The 25,030-nt window shown below is 37.7% G+C and overlaps 1 protein-coding gene across 3 annotated transcripts in view; it reads left to right on the top strand.

Annotated features, from left to right (window-relative positions):
* ush1c (Usher syndrome 1C) overlaps positions 1–25,030 on the top strand; it is a 210,427-nt gene that overhangs the window by 152,875 nt on the left and 32,522 nt on the right. For 2 of the 3 annotated variants that reach the window (XM_043705963.1, XM_043705962.1), the window contains exons 16-18: positions 7,972–8,013; positions 15,731–15,784; positions 19,137–19,236. In XM_043705963.1, the coding sequence (XP_043561898.1) occupies positions 7,972–8,013; positions 15,731–15,784; positions 19,137–19,236 (196 nt within the window). Of the gene's footprint in view, positions 1–3,999; positions 4,063–7,971; positions 8,014–15,730; positions 15,785–19,136; positions 19,237–25,030 lie in introns of all 3 variants that reach the window. The other variant, XM_043705961.1, reaches the window with a different exon arrangement.

Here is a 25,030-nt window from a genome sequence, read left to right as displayed (position 1 = left end):
GTCAGCAGGGTGGTGTAAAACCTAACCCTGTGAATCAATGGGAGCACTCTGACATTCTACTAGCAGCTATGGAAGTTTGGAATATCTTTCTTGTCCAACAAGGTGATACTCAATAGAGAGTTACAGAGCAGAGACAACAAGGAGCAAGAACATCTGCAGTTCCTGGGCCACAACGGGGAGTTGCTTCTGGGTATCTTAGAGCACCTGAATAGAGGCCTAAAACATTTGACATTGCTGAGACCATTAAAGATGATGACGTTGTCCAGCCTTGTTCCTCCTTCTAATTTCCAGAGCATTCTCATCCTGTTACTTGACATGATAAGCAAACTGATTTCTGTGCTCATGAACAGTTTGCTTCCTACCCCAATCCCTCTGCTCAACACTTGCCCCCCCCCACCGAGTGCCTGAGTTTCAGGTGCCCAAATACTGCTGCTGAAGCACCACAGCAGATTAAGGAGGGAAGGAGCAAGCAACTGAACAACATTGATGAAGAAGCCCTGGTATTTGGAACCACACATACCTTGAAGGCTGGAAGAGACTTGGATTTAGTACATGGTGAGCCATTAGACATTGTCAGCTCACCTAATATGAGGTAGCAGACACATACTGTTGCAGAGGACTCAAATAACAACCTAAATGAAGCAGGAGGCAGGATAGTGTTACGCCACACAGTCTCCCATTTAAAACAGAGGTGAGGATTATTTTTCTCTCTTTCAAAGAATCATTAATCTTAATTCATTACCGAAGAGATCAATGGAGATTGATGCATGAAATTGAGGGAAGGGTGAGTTAGACAGTGTTAATTGTTAACAAGGGCAGATGGGAGAGTGGGGTAAAGGCAATGATCAGATCAGCCAGAATGTTAGAGAATGATGGAGCACTCTCAAGGGCCTAAGTGGTCTCGTCCCATTTCCATTCCATTATGTTTTTAATTACACTACTTTCTCTCTATAAGAGGCAAATGTAGTCATTAATTTTGACATAAGTCACCTCTTACTGTATCCTGGGTATATTTTGGACTTATAAAAAGGACCTTCCTACATCTGCTAGATAATGTTTATCACGGCAATAGAGAAGACAAAGAGAATCCTCTTTTAATGAAGGAAGAGAAACTGCATGTAACAAAGAACAAGAAAATTTACAATGACAAATGCCAATAAGCCTCTTATATAGCTCAGATTCAAAGAAAATCCTTTTTCCAAGCAATTGACAAAAGTGACTGATACTTGTAGCAGAAAGTTTCATTTCTTTTCTTGTCAATCATTTGTAATAATCACACAATTCCTTGCTGGATATTAAACTTAATGAAACACGGATACCAAATTCTACATTTTGGTCCCCTAACACTTCAGTCTTTCTTTCGGAGGGTTCTACACAGAGCAGGATAAAATGTGACATTTCCATATCCCAGTAAGAAGCTGAGTGGGAGGAAATGTTCTCATATCACAATCTACATCGTTGTGTTTCGTTCCAATTTCTAAACATTTTTCTATACCCAACATTGCAGTTACCTACTGACTCCATATTGTACAATCACTGCATTTTGACCTTCTCTGACATCATGTGATTTTTAAAGTATGTCCCCTCCATGTGGTTAAATGGTTCTGGGAGAGGTGGGTAGTCATTATTTAATCCTGGTGTGCCAACCAGCATGGTATAAGCAGACTTGATGTTATTTTCCTGAATGCAAACCTTGTATCTTCTCAATCGAGTGATACACTTTCCACTATTACAGACAGCCACAGATATACAATTTGACTTAAATATCCTCTTACAGTATCTGAATATTCATTCTACTAATAAAAAGGACTGCTTTATCTCTGTTAGATAAATATTACCAAAGAAATTGAGAAAAGAAAAAGAATCCTCTAACTAATCAGATTAAACCTATTTTGAGAACATAGTTCAATCAATTTACAGGGCAATTTTCACAGAAAATAGTGTTGATTTATAGAAAATACTGGATTTGTACTAATTAACAGTTTGCTTTTGGAAATAAAGTGTTATGAAAGATTATTACCACTAGTAAGTTAATTATGTCTATGAAACGTTGTGTGGATGATAATAGAGGTTTAAGTCTGCTCTCTCAGTTCACCACATCAAATTTCATTTGACCATCATCTGTCAGTAGCAGTCTGGGTCCTTTAACAAAATGTTGTGTATCTTAAAAATGCTCAGTCTAGATGGGATCCTAGTTTAAAAGAAAAAAATGTGCTTTTGTACTGAGCTCAAGTGCATGTAAGCATTGACAAATCCACCATCTGATTACTTATACTGCCTTTATTGTCATTTGCACTCGAATGAGTACAGTGAAATACTTGTATTGTCGCCTCTCAGTGCCATCTAAGGAACAGGATGCCTAGGTACAGATACTTTAAGTGTTGTCACAGCATTTAAATAGTAAAAAAAAAATTAGATTAGCATTGGAATACAGAGTTTTAAATGTCCAGAATGATAATAAAAGTGACCAAAAGTACTCCAGTTCTAGTCTTTTCCAACATGAGTCTGTGCCTGCCAGGCTTCAGAACTTGAGGCCATGGTGCCTCCTGTTCTCAATTGAAATATCAGGAACAACAATTAAACACATACCTTTAAACTATCCTGCTGCTATTTCAGTAAGGTCCACGGATTTTATTTGGTCATCTGCTGTGAATCTGGAAAAGGAGTTCTAAATCTCTGAATCTTGTCATAACCACTCAGGAGAAACGGAGGCTGTTCTAGATGAAGTAAATTGGCATAAATGCCAATGAGGAAGGATAGAGCTATTTATAGATAGTGAAACTGTTTCACAAATTGACAGACTTTATGAAGCTCTTTCCCATCATTCTTCATCATTTAACATCCCACTTCTGGATCTTCCAACCAATTAGGGAGTGTGCACCCAATGACATGTAGGATCTGTCAAAGAAAGGATTTGTAATTAAAGGAATATGGATTGCAAGGGCTCACTGACATTTGGACAATTGAAACTACAGTAACAACAGGAGTGTAGAGGAGAACTAAGAAAACTGGTACCTGGAAATCCTACTGTGGGGTCTGAGGATCTGCAGACTGGAAGATTCCAAGAAAGCAAGCAGCAAAGGGTTAGGGGGTGGCCCTCAACTGATATGCACCTTTCCAGTCACGGACAAGGACTGACAATCTACTCCACTGAGAGGTGCAGCTTGTGCCAGGAGGCTGAAGATCCAAGCAATGATCTCTTAAGAGAAGCTAAGCTTCTTGAGGCAATGATGACAAGACATGTTCTTTTGATCTTTTGCCTGCAGTCCCTTCCAGCTGGGTTTGTCTTTCCCCTCTGTCCTATGAAGGGACATGCAGCAGATGAGAGACAATTAGTGTTGCAGTTGTTGATATTGCTCCTGATGCTGTTGGTGCTGTAGGCATTCATCTTGCTTCCTCTTTGCCCTTCATTTTCCCTTGTGTGGCTTCAAAAGGCAACTACAGCATTTCCACTAAAAAACACAGCTGGAGTAATATGGCAAGAAAATTACTCAATAGGTTTCAAATCAATTAAAAGTGGCAAACTTGTTGGCCTTTCCAAATTCCTAAAAATATTTAAGTGGCAATAAGACAATACTTGCGCTCTCCCATTGTAACTAGTTCACTAATATAATCCCATGCTTATCAGTTGCATTTTCAACTAGTAGCTTCCGACAAATTAACTGTGTGTTACTACAAAGACAACATACTTTTTAACTTTTCATTAAGACTTTGATTTTGGTCTTCTTGAATTTACTCAGCATCCATTTTTGTCTGATTGTAAAATACCTTAAAATGCTCTTTACACATGAAAGGTCTATTTAAATTTAAATTCCTGCCTGAACATTATTCCTAGTTAAAAGGAAATCTGAAACCTTTCAGTGATTTTGTGCAATATGAATATGTCTTTAAAGAAAAGTAAAGAATTACTGACCGGATTTTTTGTCATGTCTGGTCTGTTGGCACAGAGTGAATGCAGCATATTTTTCCTAGATTCATCATACTTTCCTCCTTTCACAGCAACCAAAGATGTTGAAACGAATGGTGGTCTACAACTCGTCGTTTTGTTCTCAAGGAAAGCACGTAAATAATCACGGGCTTTTATCATAATTTTCTTGATTCTTTTCTGAATGCATTCTTTTGATGTAGACTTTCTAAATGAAGTAACTCTTGAGTTATCTCCTTCCTTTGGTTAGCTGCTCATATTATTTCGCTTTCAATTCTATGCATTCCCTGAGCTCGACCTAATGTGGGATATGATTGTCTAGTGATTTTATATTGTATACCAAACAGCTTGCATTCCGCTCTCCTTGCATTAATGACAATTTGTCTTTGCCCTTTTATATTATTGATTTTGCCTCCAAATGAGTAACTCAACCCAGAGTGACAAAAGCATGTCTAAATTTTACATTTCCCCCACTCCCCCACATCTGTGTGATTCTAGAAACCAGTACAACCATGTCAAAATCCTCAAAAAGAACTCTCCCAGTGATGTTTTAAGTAACATCTTTTCAATATAAAAAGCAAGACGTGCATTTATATACCTCTTTCATGATCACATGTTGTCCAAAAGGATTTTGCAACCAATTCAATGCATTTGAAGTGTGGTCAATATTGTAATGTAGGAATACATGTGTAAAATTTCATCAAATTGCCACTTCTGTCAGATTGTCCTAATATTGTGATATTGATTCAAATTAACAATAGTTGAAAGAAACTACAAAATACAAAAATTAGCAAGGGACATATTAACTGACAATTTGACTTTATTCTTTTTTAATCAATTTTATTAGTTACACGGAGCAGATAAAAGTTTTGGATGCATTGCCTTTTCTCAAGTAAATTTCAGAATTAATTTTCTGCCTATTACAATATTAGTAAAAAGTCAGTTTGTAAGTTTATGGAAAATGCATATCTGAGTCCTTATTGGAGAAGGCTTAGAGAAGGATTTTCAATCAATTTATTGTTAAATATATTGTATTCCTCAAAGGTTTTACTGATTTATACAGAGCTCAGTGGTTCCGTACTAGGTCAGTTCTGAACTAGCCATTCCCACCTGAGGAAATAGTCAAATTTCAATAGTTGTTCTCAGAACCACTGGGCTGGGAGCCTAGAAGTGATGTGGGTTTCTGCTCCTGATTACGATTCAGTAATCCCCAGCTAAAAAGCTGATGTATATAGATACATTGAAGAAGAGCTTTGTTGTGAAGCTTCAATGTTTGAATAATGTTTATCTTCCATTTGCCAATGAAAATCTGGATTGTGGTTTGGTTGCCCTTTTACAGAAAGTAAACCTTTCTGTAAACCTTGTTACTCAATAACCATATTATCATCCTGACCTCCCAAATTCTCATCTTCAAGTCATTTGGTTGACTCCAGAGTTGGGAGGATTTGGCTTATGAGGAGAGATTGAGTAGACTAGGATTATATTTATTGGAATTTAGAAGAATGAAGGGGGATCCGATAGAAACATATAAAATTATGAAGGGAATAGATAAGATAGAAGTGGAGAGGATGTTTCCACTGGCAGGTGAAATTAAGACAATAGGCCATAGCCTCAAAATTAGGGGGAGCAGATTTAGTACTGAATTGAGAAGGAACTTCTTCACCCAGATGGTTGTGAATCTGTGGTATTCCCTGCCCAGTGAAATAGTTGAGGCTTCCTCATTGAATGTTTTTAAAGCTAAGATAGATAATTGTTTTGAACAGTAAAGGATCAAGGATTATGGTGAGAGGGTGGGTAAGTGGAGCTGAGTCCACGAAAAGATTATCCATGATCTTATTGAGTAGTGGAACAGGCTCGAAAGGACAGATGGCCTACTCATGCTCCTAGTTCTTAAATTCTTAAATCTCTTTTAGCGTGACCTATAACCTCTGTTGTCCTGTGGTCTCGATCACTGACTCAATCACTATCTCTGATTTCAACTGTGTATGTTCTCAAGGCCTTCCAATTACACTTCCTCTATTAACTCACTAATCACTAACAAGAGCTTTATTTCCAGAGGTTATCAGCTTCCTGCCTGTCCACCATTTGTCCCGTTATTCATTAACATAGCTCTTCAGCTTTCATTTCCCCAACTTCTTGAAATTATTTTCACTTTTTCTATAGCCTTTGATGTGTCAAATAAGCTAGTCTTCTTGAATGTCCCTGTTCTATTTTCCAGCTCATGGTGACGTACTGCACTTTTACCTGTTTATTTGTAACCAGAGCTCCTTCAGCAACTGCTTCTCATCCTATCAGTACCTTTACCTCCAAGAGCTCTATCCGTGATTCCCTCCTTTCACCCTTCAACATGCTGCCTCTTGTTTATACCATCTGCAGATGTAGATTCAACTTCCAAAAGTATGCAAATAACACTTGCTTCTACCTCTCCACCACCTCTGACTCTTCCTTTGCCTTTGTGCTTTCTGATGACACATCTGGCAGTTTTAAGCCATAATTTCTTGAAGAGAAATATGAGGAAAATGAAAACAAAACCAAAATATTGAAGAGACCACAAATCTGGAATAAAAACATAAAATGCCAGATGTGCTCAGCAGTAAAGAGAAAAACAGAGTTATTGTTTTATGTCAGTGATCTTTGATAACAGTTTCTGTTTATGTATTGGAAGTCTGCATTTTTTGATCTGTGGTCCCACCACAAATACTGTGTTCGTTTTAACAATTTCACCTTGATTCTCATCCATTGTTTCAGTCTGTAAGGTTGTCCACAACTTTGACATTTTGTTCAACCCATACTAAGCACCTGATTCCATATTCCTTCCATCACAAAGGTCACTCACTTCTAACTCAATAGTATCACCAGCTTCCACCCTTATTCTACCTCTAATGTAACATGGGATAGTAGAAGTTGAAACCCTCGACCTATTTAAAAGGTGGCTTCATTCATATATCAAGTGCTGTGGTTTGCAAGGCGAGATCAAATGCTGAAAAGTGGGATTATGCTAAATGGTATTTTTTTAGCCAGCACAGACACAATGGGCGTAGTGGCCTCTTTGTATGCTTCTATGTTTCTATGTGGACTAATAATTTGCTCACCCCTCCTAATTGCTCCTCCATTGGGACAGCAGTTGGATAAGAGCCATATAAATGCAAATTGTTGTGCTTGAAGGAAGGTCATCCGGGAGAATTGATAGAGAGTAATTGATGCATAATCTAACAACTTCAAGGAAGGAAAAGAGGAGGTTGGCATGCAAAACAAAACATATTCAGTGCTCAGTAATTCTTGCCAAATCTCATGAAAGAAATGTTTGCATCTCAAGTGGTTCTTACAGATCAACAAAAATATTGTGCTTTGAAATGACCTGATAATCAGTGTGCATGAGAAAGAGGTGAATGCAGTCTTTAAAAAAAAGATTGGTAGCAATATCCTCAAAAAGCAATGACTGAGGCAATTGTCACAATCAACTAGCTCATTTATTTTGTATATCAACTGGCTCATCATAAGAGATGGAATACCATGTATGAAACAAAGTTGTGGATAACAGGATCCTTCCCTTTGACTGTCAGGTGAAATTACAGCACACGGAAATAAATGCAAATGTTGCCTTAGAGGGAGATATTTTCAATCTACAGAATCATTTCCTTGTACCTTGTTTCAGATCCGACAAGTTTCTTCAGTTAAACAAAGGATGATTGACACTTATACATACTTGTTATGAAATTTATTTGAAATTTGACAACTGATTTGCCTTTTAATAAAGAAATGAGAAAGAAAATCAGTAAGCATTGTGAACTAAGATGTAAACAAACTTAACCAATTGTTGTGCTCTTTAATGGAAAACTATGTAATGATATTTACAGTTGCAAAATATAGTGTGATGGATAATACAGAGATAAACAATTGATCTGTCAATGTATTAATATGAAGCTGCAATTTCACTAAACCTGGGGTTGAAGGCAAGAAAACAAAAACAAGAGGCCATATTAACACAACGACACCATAAACATGTAATGTGAAAAGTAACTTGTCATGGTTTCTTGTCATCACAGGGCTTCCAGAAGTACGTGGAGGACTTTGATCCTTATTCCATGGTAAGCAATGCAGCTAATTACAAGCTAGAGATCAGTTACCACAGCAACAAAATGAGAAACTACTTAGGGAAGGGGTAATTGAAGTGAGAAAGTCTTGAGAGGAGTTCTTTATGACTGAAAGATATTCCATCTATAGATTGATTCATCTAGTACAAGATGGAAATGTGTGTTATTATAATGCTCATTATTCTGTTCATGTGTTCCTTGAAAAGTGATTAAGTGACACAACAATGTCTGATTTCATGTGCTGGTTGTGAAATAGTTTGTGTCGGTTGTGAAACACTTTTGAACACCCAGATGATTATGATAATGTGCTTACATTGCACTCTGACATTGCAGTACTTTGTGCATAACTCAGAAGTAACTTGCAATCAGCTGGATATTGATCGTGTGGAGTTGATCAACTTTAAAGCTACCAGTATTAATCAACCTTTTCAATTTCATATTTGTATCAATTTGACAGTATTAATGCAATACAAAGACTGCACAAAGAGCTCATGAAATAGCTGTACTCCAGACCAGTTTTGGTTTTTTAAGAAGTGGTCTACCTGATTAAACACTGTAATAGCAGGGAGTAGGTAATATCCATTTCAAGAAAAAAATGGAAGAAGTCCCATTTGATGACATTAAGCTAGTAGTTATCTGCAGACAATGTCAATAAAGCATAGAAGATAGAATCCACAAGCTTCAGATCTTGTTTGCAGCAGATTTTAATCAACCCCAGTGATTTGATCTTTCACATGGATTAACATCATGACTCAGATTGTAATCATTTCACTTTACCATTGTCCGCAGATGTTTGCATTTTAACTGGCTGTGATGAGGAATTTGTTTCTGTGAAACACCTTTGATAGGGAATTCAAGAACTAGATGAGCAGGCCATTTAACTATCTATATCTTTAACCAATCAGAACGAAAACATAGAACAGTACAGCATAGGAACAGGCCCTTCAGCCCATGATGTTGTGCCGAACAGGACGCCAAGTTAAACTAATCCCTTCTGCCTGCATTTGTTCTATATCACTCCATTCCTTGCATACTCCATATGCTTATCTAAAATTCCCTTACATGGCTCTATCGTACCTGCCTCCGCCACCACTCCTGGCAGTGCGTTCCTGACCCCTACCACTCTGTGTCCCTCACATCTTCTTTGAACTTTCCTCCTCTCACCATAATGCATGCCTCTAGTATTGGTCATTTCAATTCTGGGAAAAAAATTCTGACCGTCAACTCTATCCGTGCATCTCATCATTTTATAGACTTGTACCAAATCTCCTCTCAGAACATCTTAATGGTATGTACAGGGTTTGAAGCAGCAAGTCTAAGTTAGTGATAAAAAGATGAGATGAAAAGGCAAATATTTATCCCAGGCAAAAAATAAAAAAAGTAAAATGAATTGGAATCTTTTTAAATATCCAAGAATGATGAAAGTCTGAAGTGATCATCACATGTAAATATTAATTTTTAAGGTCATATGGAACTGAGTCAATGAAAGCAAATGATACAGTATACTTGTAAGTATAAGCAACTTATGTGAGTAGGAGCAGTGAGCTTTAATAATTAAATAAAGTCAGGCGAATGAACATGAATGGCTTATGTAAATGACAGTGCACAATGACAGCTTTGTGTAGAGAGAAGGAGAGCTCTGGGTATAGTGACTAGAGACATGTTGGCTGCAGGGACTCTGTGATAAATCAAGAAGAACGTTCAAAGTATCTGTGTGCGGCTTTTTAATGCAGCCAGCATGTTGTCATTTTACTTCCTGGTTCGCTGGCTTTTCTGATAGTGGTAAAATGTGGAAAACAATTTTAAAATTCCATCATCTGATTTTGATATCCGATACCTTTCATTGATGAATTATTTTTTTAAAGAGAATATGCTGGGATAAGATGGCTGTAGTGTTTACTTGACCAGATTGAACTCAGCGCATGAAACTGCTGTGAGATAACAATGGGAGTCTGAACCTCAGTCAGATGTGAAGAAACTCCTGTCTCCTATTTTTGATTTGCATCTTTCTGGAAGTTTCATATATTGGAATGAAAGTTGCCTACAAATTATTCATCTTAAAGACACATTGACGTCAAACATAGAAATACCCAAGTATACTATATTTCAGGCAAACAAGTTTAGGGCAGAGCAAATGAAAAATGCTTTTGTAACAACAAAATTGGAAGAGTCTTGCTCCCTTCACACCTATTTTCCACAACCTCACCTCATTTTTTTTGCGTAAGTAAAAATTCTCTTTATTTCACTCAAGAAAATCTTGCAATTGCCTCATCCATTTTGACCTAAATAACTAAGTGTTTAATTGAATTATGATATAATTGCTAAAAAGAAATAAAATATGTATTGCGACTAACCAAGCGAGTTAATAGAAGGGAACTGATTCAGTCCTCCTGACCTGATTGGGACATGACCAATGATGCCAGTGAGTACATCAACCATCGTCATCAAAACGTATGGCACTGGAAAAGCACAGCATTTGAAAGATCACTTTGAAATTGAGATTTGATGAGTTCAGAGTGTGAAATATCAGGAACAGAAGTCTCATAATGGATTGCCAATCAGCGAAGTTTGTTTGGTTGAGTAATGCCTTCCCTGATGCACTAATGGAGACTGTGAGGAATTGCAGAGAGTCACGCTTGCTCCTTGGTGAAAGGAAGACTTGCAACAGAATCTTCTTTGGCATGGCTGGAAATGGCACAGTATACTACCTGCAGGAACATTGTGCCAGGCTGATGGATTCAATGCACAAAACACTTTAATGATTGCTTAGATCAAGAAAGGTGAGTACTGCTTCACATTCTCTTGCATCTACAATGCCCCACATCCACTCCCTCCAAACTGACACGCAATAGCAGCAGTGTGTACCATCTACAAGATGCAGTGCAGAAATTCACCATGGCTCTTCGGTTAGTACCTTCCATATTCATCACCACTTCTATCTGGAAAGACCCATCAGAGCACTGCTACCTGCAAGTTCCCCTCCAAGTCATTCACTATCCAGACTTGGAAATATATTGCTGTCCCTCCAGCAAGTGACACTCCCATCCCATATACTTTTTAAAAAGCACCTTTTCCCAAACCCTCACTCGACCTTCTCACATCTAATTAATCACATCATTCCTTACTCCCATTTAGCTTGTACACTCATCTATCGTTCCCTTTCCATTAACTCCCTCATAAGCTCATCCATTGCTTACCCTCCTTATGTAATGTCATATCTATTGCCAAATGTTCTCTTTCCATTAATTAACATATTTCCACAGATCCTAGAATTATGGGTCTGGTAATCCTAAAGTTCAGACTTACCATCACTCTTAGCGATAAGTTGCATAGCTTTAGCTAATCACCTGAGTACACTTGGGGCTGTCCAAATTTTGCTTTTGTTAACCTCTGTCTAAAACTTTTGTCAACTTGAGTCTAAACCTTTTGATCTTGGGAAGATGGTAGCTATCTTTACAACAAGAGGATATGCACATATTATTAGCTAAACCAAAAATCAGTGTGTGGGTTTTCTGGTTCCTTTAAGTTTTGATAGTGAGTTTCTATGTATTAATATCAAACTGAGCAAAAGCAGTTTTTAACAGTTTGGTTCTAGATGATCCTGATTTATACCTGATAATAAAAATAACAGCAGTCTGGCATTTTTCCTTCTATAGACCAGGAAAAATGTGCAAAATGATGAACAAACACATTTACAGTTTAAAAATAAATTATGTGCAGCTAATGACACATAGAAGCAGTCCCTTTTTCCCCATGTAAATAACAAATTAACAAGTATATAGACAACTCTCATGTGACACACTTAGAGAGACTGATTAATGTGGTTTGCAATTCTTTAAGTGCTCTCTGTTCCTATAATTAAATGTGTTTTCGTTGCTTGGTGAAGAAGTTCAATCCGTTTAAGTATCTTTCTCATGTTTATTACAGCAGAAAGTTCCAGGTGCATTTGATATTTGTGCTGACTTTGCTTGCAATGGGGTAACATTTGCAGAAGCAGACTGGTTCTCTGCACTTCTAGATAATGGGAAGGTATAATCAAACACACGAGAAAATTAGCAATGGTAGTTGACTACTATTCAGTAGCCTCTCCTGGAAAATGCACACATGGATGTCAAATGATTACTGGAAGCAAAATATAGCATGAAGAATAACTTCTTTAAAATGATTTGGCAACAGCCTTGTATTAGATTTTATTGTGTCCCCATTTATTTCATTGCTCCTGTAAAGGGAAATGAATCTGAACTTCAATGAATGTAAGTCTACCAGTATATTGCGCAATATGTAAGAGTAGAGAAGCATTTGGAGAAAAATATTTGAATTATGGAGAAAACTCCCATTGTGTTTAAAAACATATTTTGACACAATTGTAAAGAGGTCAAAAGATTTTCCTGCAATGGCTGAAACAATGTGCTAAACCATTCAATTCAGACTCAAATCCTTAAATATTAGCAACTAAGTTGCTTGTTGCAAGCCTACATTACTTAGGTTAAAAAGCGTGACTAACCAAAAGATTTTATGATGGCACTCTGCCTAACAAGCCATTGTTAATGTCACAGTCATCTCCTAATTTGATGTTATCCATTGAGTGTTCAGTGATAATCATGCGTACCAACTGTTGTATTATGGTACAGATACCAGACAAGACAGACCTGTGGCTTTAAACCAGTTAGGTAGCATCAGAAAATGAGTTGCTTGAAAAGCGCAGCCGGTCAGGCAGCATCCAAGGAGCAGGAGAATCAACATTTCGGGCATGAGCCCTTCTTCAGGAGAAGGGCTTCCTGAAGAAGTGCTCATGCCCGAAACGTCAATTCTCCTGCTCCTTGGATGCTGCCTGACCTGCTGCGCTTTTCCAGCAACACATTTTCAGCTCTGATCTCCAGCATCTGCAGTCCTCACTTTCTCCCTGTATAGCCAATCAGCTTGGTATAATGTACAGTAGTATTAATAATCACAGAGTTCGGATTATGTGTGCACATTTATGATAATTTATAGTAATGTAGATAGTGTCATTAATAAAATTCAAGATATATGACTCAAGGGGAACCCAAGTGTTGCTCTTGTATGTTACATGAGCTAACGTACAGAAAACCACAAACTAGTAGTGTTTCATATTGCAACCACATTGGTGTTTTGAGGCCCAAACCATTGCCTTAGTTAACATTTAGTAAGGGCTAAACTTCTTTCCACTTAGTTTAACAGCTTATGCTATTGCTAGTGAAGTTCCGGACTACTCTTCACTGTTACTGTTATTCCTATCCTCAAAGGTCAGTAACCTATTCTGGTGCAGTACCTTCCAAATTCTGCTTGAAATAAGACATGGATGAGGGGGATCGAATGGGAATGGAAGTAAGATGTATAGAAGCCCCCAGTGGAAGTGGAAGGAATGGATGGCAATGAAAAGCAAATTACATCTCCCTTTATTGAATGCCAGATTAAAAATAAACTTCAATTGTTGTTATCCGAGTTAGATGTTCATTCTAAGAGCTCTGGTAAACCAGAGTAAATAGAGTGAATGGAAATAGAATGTAATAAAACAGACTGGATATTGAAAAACCAAGGAGTGGATCATAGTGAAAGAACGGTGAATAACAATAAATGACGAGACTAATAACATTGAAAGAGGAACATATGATAATGGAGAGGGTAGAGTGAGAAGTTTTGAAAAGGTGGATCAAATACAAAAAAATCTCGATTATCTGAACATCAATTATCCAAATTTCGGATTATCCGAACAAGATCTCAAAGTCCCGGATAAATGCTATCCATTATCCGAACTCTCATTTATCTGAACAACAAAACTCCCCACCTGGCTTGTTTGGATAGTTGAGGTTGTTCTGTATATGGTAAGGAATCTATAGCAATGAAGGAGAGGCAATGAATCTCAGTGAACAAATAAGAAACAATAAAAACAAAGAAAAATGGAAGATCATGGGTGATAACAAAGGAAGGAGCTGAATTGTAAGTGTAGGAGGAGGAGACATGTTTCAACAAAACAGTTATTTAAAAAGAAATTTCCGTGTGTTGTCAATGTCATTGGCAAGCTCAGCATTCGTTCCTTATCCCTTGAGAAGCTAATGGTGATCTACCTCCCTGAATGACTGCAATTCATTTGTTCGGTCCATCAACAATGCTGTTGGGAAATTCACAGTAACAAAGAAATTACCAATTAGCACTAGCCAAGAGCAGCACAGAGGATGTGAGAGGAAAGAAAGGGCTACATGGAGAAGAAGCATATTAATTTGAACTGCTGAATGGGAGATTATCTTCAGTGCACAAAGCTAATGGAATTAGTCTTACTGCATTGAAAAGAGATGTGAGTGCTATGTTGAATTGAAAGTGGTGCAGAGAAAATGTCAGAATGAACTGAGCCGTGTTAGAAGAGAGCAATACCCATAGTAACATTACATGTCCAATGATTGCTGGGCCCAATTGATATAAACAATTTAATTTCAGCAGTGTGCTGATTGAGAAAATGATCCCTGAGTGTTCTTAAAGGTGCCACAAAAGGGAGTATCTTCAACCTTGCCTCTTCCAAACAAGACACCTAAAAAGCCACTGTTAATTACAATTGTAAATATTTTGAGGTTCAAAATGTGCAATAAATTGAATAAGAAACTAGAATTTTAAAGTTTGAATCTAAAGACAACTGGTATTGATAACAACCTGATAAATGTTTGATGATCATGATTTATCATATCAATTAACCATGCACTTCTATTAATTGTTCAACAATGACACAATTTGCAGTATAATATGTTCAAAACAGAAGAAAGTGAATAGCACTGAGACTTTCCAAGAGATAAATCTTATGGCTTCCGCAACAAACTAGTTAAAACTGGGGCTTGATGGGGTAGTATTGTAAATTAGTCAGCTTGCCACCTTCATTCCCACCTTTGACCTGTCAGCCATTTTAGTTGGTTTCTTGGGGGCTGTAATGTCCCTCTTAGCTGGGTGGCCACATGGCACAGTTCTGCATACGCCAATCCTTAGCACTGCTTATAGTCTCAGGAATGGGAACTACTCTCTTCAGGCACTGATTGGACCATTGAACTGCCAACCAATCAAATTGGACACCAACTCTTCCTAACCACAAGGGGGTAAAACATTCAATCTATTCCAGTTATTGCTATGGATAGTCAGATTTCACATTACTGAAGTGCTGATCAGCTGTTAGCTGTAGGATGGGCAATTGGGTAATTTATCCTCCTATAAAATCCATCCCTAGGTCTATACCACCACCATATTTGTAGGTAGAGGTTTGACACCAGTGTAAATTGAAAAAGGTGATTCCATTGTCACTCTTAATAAAGCAATGAGGAATATAATATAAAATTCATTCAATGCTGCTATTGAGTCAACTTAAATATACCACACCTTATTTTCCTGTGATTAAATAGTGCAAATAATAAAGGATTCTATATTATCATTATCGAATAAAACAATCATGGTAATTAAGTTAAAATATTACTTTTCCTTATGAAGCACATCATCCACCAGTCATAGAATGAATATCAAATTATTGATTATTTTTAATGTCTAGATACAAAGGAGTGTAATGCATCATTTCTTTATCAGTAGTATGTCACTGCTTGCTCATGTTGATCTATTTAAAAACTAAGTCATGTCTTTGTGTGATGAATAATAGATGCTGAGATCATATGATGTAGCAGTGATTGGCATGACATTAATCAAAAATATAATTTTATTCTAGTTCACACCAGAGCAGATTGCAGGAAAGGATGTTCGTCTCTTGAGAATTAAAAAGGTAACAAGAATTATTTCTCCAGTAGAATTTATATTCAAATTCATAATAAATAGAAAGATGCCTATTTTATATGCTTTACTTCCATACATCTGCAAGTTTGACAAAATATTTTCAAGAGGGTGCTTTGCATTGCAGTTTTTACATCAAACTAATCTTACTGTACAGTACTGTTGCTGTAGCATTTTGTCCATGTAGCATTTGACAAATAATAACCCTAAATATCATCTTGGTAGCGAGTGCAATTGGAATACTTGGCTCCAAACACCAAGATTTCATGTTCATGTATTGGGGTTGTCACTCCATTTGGAGGATGAATTTGTCATTTTTAGCCAGGGGTCAGTATGTGCAAATCTAAATGGAGTTCAAATGTTCAAAAAAGGAACCAAAAAAGTAATGAATAGTCAGCAAAGTGTTACAGCAAAATTTGTATACCGGAAGTTTAATTTGCAGTTTGAAAATTATCAGTCATTTTCTGTTGTTTTCAAGAACGGTTAACATTTGTACATATCTAGATGATTCTTCATAAGCAATTAAAATGGATATTTTAATAGTCGTATTTCACATAGCTGCCCTCTATCACTCGATACTTAATATTGCATTAATTTCTGCATTAATCTCTTTGAATATTGGCTACACTGGTGAAGAGGCATTTATATAAACCGATTTGTGACCCACATTATATCTGTGCACCACTCAAGAAAGTGAACCATTGATTTAAGTTCAAATCATAAACTGTCATTGACATTTGAGCAGGTGCTCCACAAAAGGTTAATATGACAGTTCATACCATTGTTGGGGGGGTATCATATATTTGAATATTCATTCATGGACAGAAAACAGAGAGTAGGGATAAATGGGGTATTTTCAAGTCGGTAGGTTGTAAATAAGAGAGTGATAAAAAGATCAGTGCTAAGGCCTCAAATATTCATAATCCATATTAATGACTTCGAAAAGAGCCTGGGGGCAATTTCTCCAATTTTACTAACCCAGATGGGAATGTAAGCTGTGAGGAAGGCAGAAAGGGGCTGCAAAAGGATGTAGCCAGATTGAGTGAATAAATAACAGGTTGGAAAATTGAGAATAATGCAGGGAAGTTTGTTGGATATTTAGTTTTGCATTAAACAAAGGAAAACAGGAAAATGACATGTCTTTTATTGCAATTAAATTAGGGAATAGAATAACAAGTCCTGATGCAATTATTTATGGCTAGTTCAAGATTCTCTTAAGGTTAACATGCAGGTTCATTTGGCAGTTAGGAAGACAAATGCGATGTTAGCATTCATTTTGAGAGGGCTAGAATACAAGAACAGGGATATTCTGCTAAGGCTGTGTAAGTCTGTGGTCAGACCGCATTTGGAATACTGTGAGCAATTTTGGTCCTGTATCTAACAAAGAATGTCCTGGCTTTGGAGGGGGTCTAAAAGGAGCTTCACAGTAATGTCCTGGGAATAAAGGACTTGTTATATGAAGAGTGGTTGAGGATTCTGAGTCTATACTTGATGGAGTTAGAAGGATATGGAGGGATCTCTTTGAAATTTACAGATTACTGAGAGGCCTGGATAGTGAACGTGGAGAAGATGTTTCCACTCGAAAGAGAGACTAAGACCCAAGGGCACAGACACAGAATTAAAAATCACCCCATTAGAATGGAGATGACGAGAAATATCTTCAGCTGAAGGGTGGTGAAGCTGACAAACTCATTGCTGCAGGGTCTGTGGAAGCCAAGGATTTTAATTTCTTTAAGACAAAAATAAATTGGTTCTTGATTGATAAAGGAATCAGGGTTTTGGGGAGAAGGCAGGAGAATGGGGTTGAGAAACGTATCAGCCATGATCAAATGGTGGAGCAGACTCAGTGGACTAAATGACCCAATTCAGCTCCTATCTCTGGTCTTATGAGTAATGTATTTGCAAGCAAATTGCAAACAGTATGTAAAGTATGGAGGTAATTCAATGAAGCTTCATTGGATTGGTTTCTGGGATGAGATAGTCATCCTACGATGAGAGGGGTGAGTAAATTAGGTCAACACATTTTGGACTTCAGAAAAACGAGAGGTGATATAATTGAAACATAAAATATCCTGATGGGTGTTGACAGACTAGATGCTGAGATGTTGTTTCCCCTGGCTTGAGAATTTAGAGCATGGAGTCATGTCTCAAGATTTGACATTTATCATTTAAGAATTAGATGAGAAATTTATTCACTCAGAAGAATTCTCTACCCTCTGAGGTTTGTGCATATTTCGTGATTGAGTATATTCAAGTCTGAGATAGAGAGACCTTTGATCTCTTAGAGAGTCTAGATGGGGAGAGGTTGGGAAAATTGAGTTGAGACAGAAGATCGATGTGATTGTACTGAATGAAGGAGCTTGCTTGAGAGGCCATGTTGTCTACTCCTACTTCTTGCATTCCAATGTTAGTGAAATGGTTCTGTTGTGCCTGTGATGGCAATAGATTTCTATTTCCCTCAGGTCACATACCAAGGACCCATAAACACGGTGACCTAAGATGAATGTAGCATCACCTGATATGGCTTGGCTTTATTCTGAGAGTATACCACCAGCCATATTACAACACTTACAACAAAATCTTTGTGAATGTCTTAAAGTTCATAAAATTGTACAGCTAGATTTTAACTTCAAGCTGATTGGTTGGAGTATCAGGTTGCCTGCTGCAGTTTTTCATCTATTTACTCAGCCTCAGTAATTTTCTTCTAAGTGTATTTCCAGAGGAACGCTCATTGATATTGGTATTTAGAAACAAAAGGGAGTAAGGAAAAATATTTTTAAACAGGGCTTCATTAGTTTCAACTAACCTTAACTTAATAATTGCTTCTTTCAGATAAGTTTCTTCTAAATATAAAAATACTCCTGTTATAGTTGGTTGATATAGTATTTAGTAATGCAAGATTGAAATGCTATAGTCTCTTAGGCTATTATTGACATTTGTAGAATCCCTAGTCATTTAGTTTATAGCAGGGTCATTTATTGTCTTGTCAAATGCATTCTGGCAGCTTTTTGAGCATTTGCAATTAGCAACATAAAATTTGAAAATGTTATATCACATACAGTACATGCGTAAATGCAGTTGTTCAATAGTTTCAAATGTGATTTCCATTTACTTTTTACCAGTCTTTTTATGATGTCTGAAAATCATTCCATGCAGCCTATCAAACCACTACCAGCAACATTTGTATCATATCATTCACAGTGCATTGCTATTGCGGGGACAGGACTTCTAGTGATGAAAGACCTGGCCTGTAAATATAGTGTAAAAACTGCATTGATAATGAAAGTCATTGGAATTCTATAATTGAGCTACAAAGTGTTATCATTGTCTATTCTGTTGTACAGGAAGGACCATTAGATCTTGCAGTAGAGGGGGGCATCAGTTCCCCTCTTGGAAAGATTGTCGTATCTGCAATCTACGATGGAGGTGCTGCAGATAAGCATGGTACAGTTATTTCTCTTGTCTCCTGGTGTTCGCTTGATTTGAAAACCTTTTACTTCTACTTTTGAGACCATTTTCCTATTCTTATACTTATTAAGTTGAGTTTGTATGTTTGAAGGAAATATCTAAGCAATAATCTTAAACTTAAAAATAAATCCTTTGTGATGTGTAATAACGTTTCTCTCAAATGTCCTTGGGTGTTGCACTGAAACCAATTAAATGTGCAGCTTTTCAATTTATTTCTTAAACTTGAGCATTTTATTTTCAAAGTTGAAAAGCTCTTGACTGCTCCTGTACAATTCCTTGCTCAGATGAGCTTCTATCTTTGAAGGAGGTGAAAGGTGGAAAGAGACCTAACTGAGTCAGTGAAAAGTATCAAGTTTTACTGAGTTTGTTGGAAATGTGTCCTTGTCCAAATTTAGATAAGTTTCAGTTTCAAATTCAGTTTGAGTTTCATTCTAATACCAACACCGAATCCTTGCTATATTTGTTGAATTGAGAAAATATTCTTAGGTTACAGAATAGATCAATGATAATTTTATGGAATTTGCAAATAGTTTGCCAGCTAGATATATTTCAATTTGGAAGCTACCAAAGTGACTCTGTCATTCTTCTGTCTCTGAAGTTCAATACTTTGGTTTGACACATGAATGTAATTTAAATATCTGAGTCTTGTTTAAGCTATGTAAATTCCACTTCAGAACTTGAGTCTAAAATGCAAAGCTGACTATCCAGTGCAGTATTCAGGGAGTGTTCCAAAGTTAGGAATGCTATGAGGAAAGATGGTGTTAAACTTGAAAGGGTTCAGAAAATATTTAAAAGGATGTTGTCAGGGTTGGAGAGTTTAAGCTATAGGGAGTGGCTGAATAGACTGGGACTGTTTTCCTTGGAGTGTCGGAGGCTGAGGGGTGGCTTGTTTCCTACTTGGAGGAAGGGAAACAAGCAATGAGCAATGGGTGTACTTTAAGATGAATTCCCATTTCCAGGAGCCCACTCTCCAACCTCCCTCTTGTAGTTCACCTGCATTTCTCTGCGAACAGGAAGCTCAAGCACTTCGCTGCATGTCAGTGAGTAATTGAATGGTAAATCTTCCCTCTATCTACTGTAAAGAGGCAGACAGTAGATTGGCATTGGTGTGGGTTGACATGCATTGTGCATCTGCAAGTGATGCTCCATCTAGATGGCGCTATTACCTGAGAAATAATGGTACTTTTATTTGATACTGGCCCCTTCAGTCTCTTATTAAGGCTGTGCATAGCTTCAGGAGATTCTGACAGAGCCACTGATGTTTTTAGCTGCTGAGCCATAACTTTCCTACTTGATAGATAACCCTTCAGGCACATCAACTGTGTCCATCTGAGCAATGCTTGGAAGGATGGTGCCCACCAAAAAGAACCCTGCACCATTGTCCCTTTCTCCAATTGCTCTAACTCAAGTGTGAAGTACACCTTTCTATGCATCAAATACTCACCCTCTCCTACTTCTCCTCAACCTGGTACATCAGCAGCTGGAAATATTACGAAATGTCGAAGACGTGAGTTAGTTCTGGCATTGAGATGGGATATAAGTTCAACTTAGTACTGATCATAATAGCTTGCTGATCGGGATGTGAATTAGCTTAGCTTTAGCTTACTTACAGTGTGGAAACAGGCCCTTCGGCCCAACAAGTCCACACCGCCCCGCCGAAGCGCAACCCACCCATACCCCTACATGTACCCCTTTACCTAACACTACGGGCAATTTAGCATGGCCAATTCACCTGAATTGCACATCTTTGGACTGTGGGAGGAAACCAGAGCACCCGGAGGAAACCCACGCAGACACGGGGAGAACGTGCAAACTCCACACAGTCAGTCGCCTGAGGCGGGAATTGAACCCGGGTCTCTGGCGCTGTGAGACAGCAGTGCTAACCACTGTGCCACTGTGCCGCCCACTAATTCTATATAATTAAAAGTTGAGTTCCAAGTGTCACCAAGTCTGTGGACAACTGCAATGTCTCCATCGCTACTACTCAGTACTTGTGCCACCTGACAGATCTCCATTGTTCTTAGGGTGGCATTGGGTGCTAATCCACCCTGGTTCGCTGACATTCCCTGGGAGTTGGGTCTTTTTTTTTCTGTAATGATGAAAAGTTATGAGTGTGAGAACCTTGTGACAATACTGTGCCTTTAAGAGGTGTATTTTGTCTTGGATTTTTATTTATGAAGAGAGGTTGAGGCAGAGTTGAGGAATGGTCTGCTCAAAGTCATTAAAATACGCAGTTTGAGAGTTTTCGGTTCTTTTTAAATTTGGAACAATAGAAGCAGCCTGAATGGGTGGGGTCAAGCTCCCACAGACTGTGATTTTTAGTTTTAGCTTTCAGTAACTGTTAGGACTGATATTTCTTTGTCTCTTTGCTATGGCTAAAAGCTTGGTTCTGTTCTTGCTACTAGAATTGCATGTGAAATGATACATTTTACTGAATTTGACTTCGGCAAGGGTGTTTTAAGGGGTGTTTACTTTATTGGAACAGCTGCTGTTTAATGGTTAAATAATCTATCATTATGTTGAGTTTTTCAATAGAATTAAGTTATTTCAACCCTTTCTTTTATTTGTATTTTAACTATAGTGTATGAATAAAGTGTGTTTTGCTTCAAGCCTGATAGTTTTACTGATCGAATTGCATCAGGGAACTCAAAACCTGGTTCTTTCCTTTAAAATAAGAAAAGTTTAGGGTCTAGACTATCTTCTTGACATGTTTTGAAGGGGTTTGGTCTAGTTTATAACAATCTGAATGTTCATTGAAGATGGAATGAGGATATTTGAACAGGGTGACTGCGAAGAAAGGTACAGAGGACAGGGGGTGAATATGAATGGTGAGGACAGAGATGGAGATATGAGGAGGAGCAGGAGGAGAGAATGGGAGTAACTGAGAGGAGTGTCCATCAGGGAGGTGCTATGCAGGAGAATGAGAGTGTGATATTTGCCATCTGAAAGTGGTATGCCACTCACCTTGTCAATCCCAACAAGATCACTGAAACTTTTATGCTACAGGATCCAGGTTTTCTGCACCACCTGTCAGTCAGACTGTAATTTCCAGCCAAGCTAACTTGCCTTCTTATCCGGTCCCAAAGGTAGAAGTCTGAATCAACCACTATCCTCAAAAACGAGTCTGAGAACCAATATTTCCACATTTGACTTCCATCTCTCCTCCTTTTCAGTGCAAGATTTATTGCTGCCCTTGTGATTTCTGCTGGAGTCCCATCAACTGGAAGCCATTCAATGATAGATCCAGGTTGTGATCCAGCCCATCCTCCTGTTTGTAACATCATGAATCAGTTAAAGAACACCACCAATTCCCTCAGGAGGTCCTGACCCAGTGATAGTCCTGCCAATTTGGGAGGGGCTGTGTTGAGAAAATTCCACTGAGGTATTGTGTGGAAAGCTGATGTGACAGAATTAGAAGAAGTGACTAAAAGTTTATTTTATGAGATGAGCAGTAAGGAGAGAAAGGAAAATATATTCTATTTAAGTTTCAAGAAGTAATAAAGGAGGAAAGCAGTAGGAAGTTGAGAGCTCAATGGAGCACTCTAACTTTGACAGTCTAGTATTGGCGACACTACTTTTCTTGGAATATTTGCATCCATGCCATCATGACAGGTTGCCTTGAGAAAGGTACTTCTGCACAGTGTCTTTTGGGTATGGTGAGCGTGAATAAAGAGTATTTTAAGAGCTTTCCAGACATGGCTGTCAGAGGATTTGCAATGCTTTTTTCCATTGGTGAACAGTCTGTGTTGCTGTGACAGCAGACTTTGAGACAGCTCTAAGTGTGATGATAATGCTTTAGCCCACTTGAAGAGCTCTCACATAACTCTGTCGGGAGTTGCCAGGTTCCTGGGCTGCTGATAACCCGGCAATTTCAGCAGGCATTAAACTGACAAATTTCCACTGAGAGAATGGTGATAAGGTGGAAGTAACAGATATTGATCTCTCTTCATCTGTGATAATGATGTGCTCTGGAACCATAGTAATAAAAATCCTGAATTGTGAAATATTGCATCAAGAGAGTGGTGGAGGTGACAAGCTGGACTGTTAGAGACAATCTTTCAATCTTCAAAGTCTGTATTGGTATTATCAGCTTCTAAATTATTTTGATGAAGGAGGAACAGCTGGGAGAGATAGTGTTACAAGTAACGTAACCAGGTTTGTATAAAGTGACAGAGCAATACACAATATATCAATTGCATATTTAGTGAATAGTAATGTTGGTAATTATATTTATACATAATTAATTGTTTTGTAAAAAGATATAGTGCACAGATTGTGTTCAGGGAGTTGGCATTCTCTTAAATAATATATTTGCCAAATGCTCATGCTTGTGTTCATGATGATAACCTCAATACATCCAAGTCTAATGGTGCAGTTGTCACTACTTGCTGATAACCTGATGAGATGAGAAATGAAGCAAATTCCAATGCACACCATGTACTTTCCAAAGAGCTTTGAGTTCATAGTGTGAAATGCTTTTACTTGAGAAGTCTCCATTTGCAACAGTTATGTTAGAATGTGAGGAAAGAGTTAAATCTTTACAAATAACCTTCTTTAAATTGCCTAATTTTAATCAATGAAATCATAAAGGCAGTTTTTTAAAATGTTGGAATACAGTTCCACAAAATTACAACTGTTATTTCAATCTAGTTTAAACTTGTTAAAATGAATTTGTTAAATCTCAGTTTCCTTGAAATAACTTTTAATAAAATTACCAGTTCATTAGTAAAGTTGGTATAATATTATTTTAATCTCAAATTTGTATTTAGGGATATGTTGTACAAAGTTGTATAATAAGCTATGATAGCTGTACCAATTATCATGTTATGCAGAAGAAAGGTTGAGGTCATTCACTGAGGCCTGGCAACTGTCCAAACATGAAAGAGGCAGGGCTATAGTGAGGAGCAGAGAGGCTGCTTGAAGGTCAATGAAGTATTTATGTGGATTGCAGTCACCGTGGTAGTAATGAATGCTGATCTCTGGGTCTGATTTTAGTCTGTGACATTGCATTTCTCTGAAACAAGTCTAATAATTGTCTTGAAATTAAAGATTTTCATCATTCATGGTCAAGTTATTATTGCCACTTTACCATGCAATGGAGGAAATTGAGATGGAAAATATCTGTTGGTTTAGGATCTTTGTTGACCATGTATTGTGCAATCTCCCAGCCTTCATCTTAGTAACCATAATGAAATAGATACTTTTATTTGGAGGTAATATAGCAAAAATTCTCATAGCACTGGTTTCTGACAAAATTGGAGGAGAAAGTGAGGTCTGCAGATGCTGGAGATCAAAGTTGAAACTTTATTGCTGGAACAGCACAGCAGGTCAGGCAGCATCCAGGGAACAGGAGATTCAACGTTTCGGGCACAGGCCCTTCTGGCCATTCCTGAAGAAGGGCCTGTGCCCGAAACGTCGAATCTCCTGTTCCCTGGATGCTGCCTGACCTGCTGTGCTGTTCCAGCAATAAAGTTTCAACTTTGATATGCAGCAAGACCTAACTTGGAGATGTTGGTAGTGGACTGTGGTGGACAAAGATAAAAATCACACAACACCAGGTTATAGTCCAACAGGTTTATTTGGAAACACTAGCTTTCAAGGCACTGCTTCTTCATTAGGTGGTTGTGGAGAATAAGGTCATAAAACAGCATTTATATCCAAATGAGTACAGTGTCATGGAGATGTGATGATACATTAAACAATTTAAGATAAATTTAGGATGGGATGTGTTGGTTTCTGTTCTTTGGTATGTAAATCCCAGAACTTCTTT

The sequence above is a fragment of the Chiloscyllium plagiosum genome, chromosome 16 (genome assembly GCF_004010195.1).
Source record: "Chiloscyllium plagiosum isolate BGI_BamShark_2017 chromosome 16, ASM401019v2, whole genome shotgun sequence".
Lineage (NCBI taxonomy): Eukaryota > Metazoa > Chordata > Chondrichthyes > Orectolobiformes > Hemiscylliidae > Chiloscyllium > Chiloscyllium plagiosum.
Note: the sequence above shows the minus strand (reverse complement) of the source record. Positions and strands in the feature narration are given on the sequence as shown.